This window comes from Mandrillus leucophaeus, unplaced genomic scaffold (genome assembly GCF_000951045.1).
Source record: "Mandrillus leucophaeus isolate KB7577 unplaced genomic scaffold, Mleu.le_1.0 Scaffold32, whole genome shotgun sequence".
Taxonomy (NCBI): Eukaryota; Metazoa; Chordata; class Mammalia; order Primates; family Cercopithecidae; genus Mandrillus; species Mandrillus leucophaeus.
In genome coordinates, this window is record NW_012103365.1 from 588,160 (window position 1) to 596,692 (window position 8,533).

An 8,533-nucleotide genomic window follows, 5' to 3' on the forward strand; every position below is an offset into this window, starting at 1 on the left:
TTGGCCAGGCTTGTCTTGAATTCCTGACCTCGTGATCTACCCACCTCGGCCTCCCAAACTGCTGGGATTACAGGTGTAAGCCACCCAACCAGCCCACTACTAAAATTCTGAAAACATTGGTAAACTACACAACAATTTATACTGTTCAAAATATATATATTTCCATAATCTTATCCCCTCAAAAAAATCCTATACCAAAGTAGTGTAAGCATTATCACCATTCCATAACGGAGCAAACAGCATCTGAGGGGTAATTCATATGTCTAAATTCTCTAGCTATTTGCAATTAAAATTGAGGGTTTAAACCTGAATCTCCTAAAACAGAGGCCAGAGCCCCTTCTGCCTCCCTTAAAAATCTCCCGAGGTAGAAACCCAAAGTTTAGGAATTATTAGAAGAGCCTTGTAAGCTGTTTCTCCTCTGTTAAAATACTGATTTCAACAAAGTATCTATTACCTAGTATGTGTGAAAGACCATGAATAAACACAACAGTGCTCACTGTTGCAATGGGAAATAAAGGGAAATGAAAATAAAGCAAATCAATTAAGTATCATATACAGTCGAATATTGATACATGCAGTAAGCAGCACAAAATACTTTTTCATTTCCAAAGAGGGCATGAACTCTTGAAAGAAGGGATGCCTTGAAGGCCAGACTACTTTTGAGTGCTAGGCACAACTCCTGTAGGGCATAATGCAGGTGTGTAAGCAGAGAAGTAACCAAAACACAAGGTTGTAGGCTGCTTACACAGTTGTAGGAAAGTGTAAATGAATACAATGGTGTCTGATCTCGTTACTCTCCAAAGAGTTCTCTCCTCCCCGCCTTCCACTCAGAACAGAAAAATCTTGCTCTGGATTCTTAAAAAATTATCTGTTTTTCAAATTAGCACTGAATAAAAGTAAGACAGGCTACAGGCTTCTCTGAAGTCAGTTTAACCATTATTTTGAATAGTTTATTTAATCTTTTTTCGTTTTCACATTAAATTTTTTTTCAACATTAAAAACGATGCCTACCAAAAATACTGATCAATTTTTAGGAGGATTGTTTGAAACCCTCCAAGAGTCTTTGAAAGAATATCTGTGGTTCTACTTACAAAATACCCTTCGGCAGTGTCCAAGTTGTCTATTTCCATAATAAGTCAGAATCTTAGGGATCTTGTCCTAGTATTTTCACCAATTCTCGATACTATTTTTCATTCACTCAGAAGAGTTTGTTCCCAGACCATTCTTCTGAACTGTCTCATTTTAAATTTCACTGGTGGTGGGATAGGAGCTGATTTTTTGTTTTTCAACTATATATTTTTCTGAATTAAAAAAATCTTTTTTTTTTTTTTTGAGACGGAGTTTCACTCTTTCACCCAGACTGGAGTGACGTGGTGGGATCTTGGCTCACTGCAACCTCCGTCCCCCGGGTTCCAGGGATTCTCCTGCCTCAGCCTCCCAAGTGGCCAGTATTACAGGGATGCACCACCACACCCAGTTACTTTTTGTATTTTTAGCAGAGACAGGGTTTCGCCATGTTGGCCAGGCTGGTCTCGAACTCCCGACCCCACGTGATCCATCCGCCTCAGCCTCCCAAAGTTCTAGGATTACAGGCGTGAGCCACTGCGCCCAGCTGTGTATTACTTTTCTAATCTAATTTCCAATAAACATTCTAAACAGTTACTTTAAAACTTGTACAAGTGATTCCATTCATGAAAAGGTCAAAAACAAGCTAAACTTATCTAGGGTGTTGGAGTTAGGATGCTAGTTCACCAGGTGGTGACAGGATGGGCTGATAATGCTCTCAACTCCTTATCTAAGTATAGGTTGCATTGGCATGTTCACTTTATGAAAATTCATCAAACTATACACTTAGGATTTGTGCCCTTTTCTGTAATGTACATTCCAATAAAAAGTTTAAGGTAAGGAGAAACATGCTGAAAAGGTTCAAATTAAGGAGAGAGTCCTTATAAAGTTTAGGGGGCCTCCTGAAGGTTGCAATAAGAGGAACATACGTAAGGGTCATCGTTTAGCAAGGAAGTAGGCTCTTTGGCTGCCTGGTTACTTTTACAAGAGCATCAGGCATTCTTTTAGACTATTAGAGAGACCTCGGAAATCTACATGGTGATCCCTACGTCTGCCCAGGCACAGTTGTGATGGAGCAGGCAGCAAGGACAGTCTGTGGGAATCCCCCGGCTGGTAAGTAGGCTTAGCCAGTACTGCCATCTCCTCTTCCCTACTGAGACTATAAACTTACTTTCATGAAGCAACTTATAAAAGGAAAGAAAAAATAAAGTCAACTGTAATGGTGGTGAAGAAATCTAAGATAGTAATTATTCTTAGCCAAAAAACAGCTTTGGATAAAGAGGAAAATACTGCATTGTGCAATGCTCAGATCTAGGAACCAGTGGGCTACATATTACAGAAATAAGAGACTCATGAATATGTTTCCCAAAATATTCCAAGCTAAATCTACTGAATAGTTTCATACATGAATTTTGTACTTATTTAATTATGAAGGTCTGAACTGGATTCAGTTCCATGATGCTTTACAATATCTTATGGATAATATTAGATAATAAAGTGTTATTTGTAGATTTGGAGAACCTCAGATATCTTTGGATACTTTCAGAATACCAGTGATCTAGCTTAAATGTTTAATCATCCTCGATGAAAACAAAGGAGACAACTTAGATCATAAACCAATTGTTTGTAATCTCCTACACTAATCAATAAGCATCATTCCCCCAACTTATAAATATTTACACTTCTTTCAGCTACACTTGAAAGATGTGCTAAAACGGCCGGGTGCGGTGGCTCAAGCCTGTAATCCCAGCACTTTGAGAGGCCGAGACGGGCGGATCACGAGGTCAGGAGATCGAGACCATCCTGGCTAATACGGTGAAACCCCGTCTCTACTAAAAAATACAAAAAACTAGCCGGGTGAGGTGGTGGGCACCTGTAGTCCCAGCTACTCAAGAGGCTGAGGCAGGAGAATGGCGTAAACCCGGGAGGCGGAGCTTGCAGTGAGCTGAGATCCGGCCACTGCACTCCAGCCTGGGCGACAGAGCGAGACTCCGTCAAAAAAAAAAAAAAAAAGAAAGATGTGCTAAAACAAGAATCAGTTATAGTGTTTTATAAATGCTCTAACAGGAAACATCAATACAATTTATTAACTATTAGCAATAATCAGGCATCGAATAAACCTCACAGACTACGATAATACAATTAAGACTATGTCTCTACATAAATGCAAACAGTGATGATCGTTTAGGACTATTCTGAAATCTCCCACTGAGTAAAAAAACAAAGTCTAAGAAACAAAGGAGGAAAGAGTTCCTTGACCACATAAAACATTTGGCTAGTTTACTAGTTTTGTTTTTAGACTAGAGACAGGGTCTCACTTTGTTGCCCAGGCTGGTCTCAAACCCTAGCCTCAAGCAATTCTTCCACTTCAGCCTCCCAAAGTGCTGGGATTACAGACATAAGACACCATGCCTAGCCTAGTTTAATAGTTTTTAAATGCCTAGTTTTTCTGCATTTTAGGTTTCTGACAAACTCTACAGTAGGTTTTTTAAGTTTTTTTTTTTTGAGATGGAGTCTTGCTCTGTTGCCTAGGCTGGAGTGCAGCTGCATAATCTCAGCTCACTGCAACCTTCACCTCCCGAGTTCAAGTGATTCTCCTGCCTCAGCTTCCCAAGTAGCTGAGATTATGGGTGCTTGCCACCATCCCCAGCTAATTTTTGTATTTTTAGTAGAGACGAGGTTTCATCATGTTGGCCAGACTGGTCTCGAACTCCTGACCTCAAGGGATGTGCCCGCCTCTGCCTCCCAAAGTGCTGAGATTACAGACTTGAGCCACCTCACCCGGCCTACAGTAACTGGTCATTAAATTCAATGTAAACATATTCTATGCTCTTTTGATGTAGAATATGCTAAAATGGTACCTGGTGACTTCAATATCATTGCAAGCCATATCGTCCTAGAATTATAAAAGTGTATTTCAGAAATCCTGCTCAAGGGGAGGGTCTACTGTATATATCTTTTATGTTACTAGGTAAAATTAATGGATATTGAGAGTGTACATTTGCCTTTGTTTTGATGATAGATTTCTATTCAAAAGATTAAAATTGTATAATGTGATCACTTCTAAGAAAGGACTATGTAATTCTTTACTTGTTTGAATTCCCAGCACCTGGTTCAGGAAATAATCAAAGTTTTAGTAAGTACTCATTATAATGAACTGCTTCACCATTCTAGTCTTTTACATTTTTCTGTGCACAGACACAAGAGTCCTGGGTCTACTGTACCAGTTTGAGGGGGAAGCATTTATATAATTTAAGTACAGTCCCCTTTTGGCAGGGAGCATGGGTTGGGACATGGACAAAGGTGTTCTGATGGGACACTGTCTGGTTAATATCCATTATTATCTTTGCAGTCAAGTGGCCTACACATAACTGAACTACTTGAATGGGACCGTTTATAAGATTAGCAGCATGGAGGGCCATTTTAACGCCCTAGTCTAGCATCTTTCATTTTAGTTTTGTTAAGCTAGGCAAAAGGTATTATATTATTATATTTTTTTATTGAGACAAGGTCTCGCTCCCATCTCCTAACCTGGAGTGTAGTGGCACGATCACGGCTCACTGTAGCCTTGACTTCCCAGGTTCAGGTGATTCTCCCACCTTTGTCTCCCAAGTAGCTGGGACTACAGGCACACGCCACCACACCAGACTAATTTTTGTATTTTTTTGTAGAGATGGGGCTTCACCAGGTTGCCCAGGCTGGTCTCGAATTCCTGAGCTTGAGCAATCTGTCTCCCTCAGCATCCTAAAGTGCTGAGATTACAGGCATATGCCACCACACTCAGTCAAAAATGTAGTATTTTAATGATAAAATATCCAGCAAAAATGTCAACAAATCAAGATCACAGCACAGAGAAAGCAACATGTATTTTATGATTATTTGAATGGAGCAAAACATCTGAACACATTGTGAAATAAGGAGCTATGATTTTTTTTTTTTTTTTTTTTCCCCCAAATTTAGGATATGGTTTGGTAGTAGGTGGGAGGGATATGCGACCAAGAAGGAGGTGTAAGTTCCCTCTCTGGTGGGAAGTTCAACAGTGTGGGTAGTATTCTTTCTTAAGCTAGGTGGTGGATATATGAGTATTCATAGTATTGTTCTCTTAAACACCATTCTGTATATCTTAAATATTGCATTTTTTAGGCTGGGTGTGGTGGCTCATGCCTGTAATACCAGCACTTTCGGAAGCCGAGGCAGGTGGATCACCTGAGGTCAGGAGTTCGAGACCAGCCTGGCCAACATGGTGAAACCCTATCTCTACTAAAAATACAAAAATTAGCTGGGCGTGGTGGCAGGCGCCTGTAATCCCAGCTACTCGGGAGGCGGTTCTTATTCTCAAAACAGTCTGTGTGAAAAAATAAAATGCTGTGTCTAATTGCAAGTGTTATTTTACCAGTATGTGATTGACATAACAACAACACATCAAAGTGTCAAAAGTGTAACTCTCCTGCCGAGTGAATTACCTCAATTTCCTGTAACTGCTCCTGATTGGTTGTATACATCTGCTGAAGAGAGTCCTCCAACTCTGTGTTCCGATCCAGTAATGTCTTCCCAAGCTCAGCAGCAAGTTGGAGATCTAGCACAACAAACGAATCTTAGAATACAAATGATCTCACATCAACAATTTATATAACCGAGTCCTTCAAAAAAGAACATGTAGTTTAGGTCACATCCCAATGGAAGGTTGAGTGGCACAGAAGGAAACCTGAGTTCTACTTAAAATTCAGTTAAACTGATGCCTCCAGCAGGTAAAGTATTCTCTTATGTACCCATACTTGTAAGAAGTGAAAAATAGTCATCTACTTTATGGAGATGCAGTTATTTGTTCAGGAATGATCATTCCGCAGTGTTACTTCTAAAATCCTATTTGCTAGTAGAATCAATGTATTCATATCCTGACAAGTCTACTTTTTTGAAAGGACCCTTGAGCCAAAGTACAGGTGGAGCTTTCAAAAATCTTTAAAGTTCCCATGAATTTGGCTGCTGTGAATACAACTGTTAAAGTTTATTGTCATATATCCTGGGCTCCTAAGGGGACTAAAAATTATTCAGTCAAGAAAAGGAAAAATACATCAGCATTAAGAACACTGCCCCAGGTCACTCTACTTTTCTTCGTATCCTTCTGCAAGATGAGCAACTAGAAAAGCAAAACAGCAATGTGGTTTTCGAGGTAATTACATGTCAGTAGCTCATACTTCCATTTAGCACAGAATTATATTTTATTTTAAATCTCATTTTTCAACTCTCTCTATTCTTAGGCATAATGTCCATAAAACAGGATTTGTTTATATTATACTCAACTCCCAGAAATGAAAATTTAGTTAACAATATAATAAAGGACACTAGTTGTAACATAGGTCATTGAAATACTTCTCTGCATAGTAAATCTTATGGAGCAGGCCTTTGATACAGTGGGAAATGCACTGCACTCTGGGCAGGTAAGTCTCAGGCCCAGTTCTATCATTTACCAGAATACTTTCAATATGGTGACTTTAGAGGCCCCTATAATTAGTATTCTTGTTTAGAGAGATGACTGTCTTATCAAAATGAGATTGTGAAAATCAAATGAAATAATAATACATAAAGGAGTACTTTACAAACTAAGTTGCAATATGCATACAAAGTACTACTAATATTCACTGATTCACAAATGAATGTTTTTGTCGCCAGGCACTATGCTAAGCATTAGCTACAGAAGAGTGAATAAAATGAAGTCCTGCTTTGCTGATATTCCCAGATTAGTGGAGGAAGCCAGACAAATGAGTAACTAAACTCACGTACTGTGATAAACAGTATTCATGCATGCATGCATATACTCAATAATATTAGACACTATTCTAGGCACTGGGATACTGCCCAGGAGCCATAAGGAACTCACATTAAAAAAAAAATCCCTGCCCTCATGGAGCTTATATTCTACTGGGAGAAACAGCAGAATAAAACATGACAGTGATAAATGCTAAAGAGAAAAAATAAAGCAAGAAAGAAGTACAGGAGGAGTGTGGATGTGGGAGGCTGAAATTTAAGAGCATGTGACTAGGACCACATTAGAATTGATATATGAAGGAATGGAATAAGTGACCCATGTAGATCCGTGTAGGGAAACAGCACTCCAGGCAGAGGCAAGGCAAGTGCAAAGCCCCTGGGAGGAAGCATGACTGAGCCATTAAGGAGGCTGAGGAGAGTGGAGCAGAATGTATTGGGCGGGGTGTCAAATCAGAGGGGCTCCAAGATGGCCAGTATGGGGAGGGCCTAACTAAAGGGGTCAAGAGTTTGGCTTTTACCCCAAATGAAAAAGACTCCAATGGAGGCTTGACAGGATCACCCTGGCTGCTATTATACAGAGTGAATGGGACAAAAGTGGGAGCAGAGTGACAGAAAGATACTGCAATCATCTGGGTGAGAGATGATGGTGGCTTGGACCAGGGTGGCAGAGATGAAGATGGAGAGAAGAGGCAGAATTCTGACATGTTTTGAAAGTAAAGCTAAAGGATTTGTTGACCAATATAAAGTCTAAAAGATAAAGGGGGTAGAGGGGGAACCTGGATTTGGTGACAATGAACAAAGGGCTTTCTTTTTCTCTTTATTAGGCACAGTCTCGCTCTGTTGTCATGCTGGAGTGCAGTGGTGCACTCATGGCTCACTTTAGCCTTGGATTCCTGGGCTCAAGTGATCTTCCTGCCTCAGCCTGCCAAGTAGCTGGGAATATAGGCATGCACTACCAAACCCAGCTTACTTACTTACTGATTTATTATAGAGACAGGGTCTTACAATGCTGCCCAGGATGATCTCAAACTTCTGGCCTCAATACATCCTCCCACCTCAGCCTCCCAAAATGTTGGGATTACAGGCATGAGCCACAGTGCCCAGCCTAGGGACCAATTTAGAAAGAGAGGTCATAAGGAAGGTCTGAGAAGACCTTTTAGCTGAAGCTTGAAGGATGAAGAACTTGCCATGAATTTGGCATATTCTACAACCTGACAAGCAGCCAGTATGATAGAGGCATGAGAGAGCAGATCATATAGGATTTTACAGCCCATGGTAGGTAAAGTTTAAGTTTTATTCTAGGTATGATGGAAAGCAGCCTCAGTTAATGTCATAAAAGTATTATGAAAAAAATAGTTATCATAAAAACAAGGAAACTCACTACATAATTATTTTTAAACTTAATTTTTAGAGGTTGACAAATAACGCTTACTGGCTATCCACCACTGATAGTAAAACTTAGCCTTGAGTAAACGGTAACAACAGCATTAGTTGTTTTAATGTCTACTCAAGTGCATAATTAGTATTCTACTTGGTTAGTTTTCACTCTAGAAAAAGCAAAACCCACCACACCCAAATCCAGATCATTTAAAAATATTTTACACCCATTTAAAATAAAACAGTATACTGTTTGTAGATAGGTGCTAAAATACATTCTCTTGTGATTTCAAAACTAACGATGTCTATTACAGTCATTACATTA

General features: G+C 39.7%; 1 protein-coding gene across 1 annotated transcript in view; it reads right to left on the reverse strand.

Moving 5' to 3' along the window:
• CDR2 (cerebellar degeneration-related protein 2, 62kDa) overlaps window positions 1–8,533 on the reverse strand; it is a 29,250-nt gene that overhangs the window by 16,651 nt on the left and 4,066 nt on the right. The window contains exon 2 of the mRNA XM_011987957.1: window positions 5,529–5,659. Coding sequence (XP_011843347.1) covers window positions 5,529–5,659 — 131 coding nt within the window. The remainder of the gene's footprint in view (window positions 1–5,528; window positions 5,660–8,533) is intronic.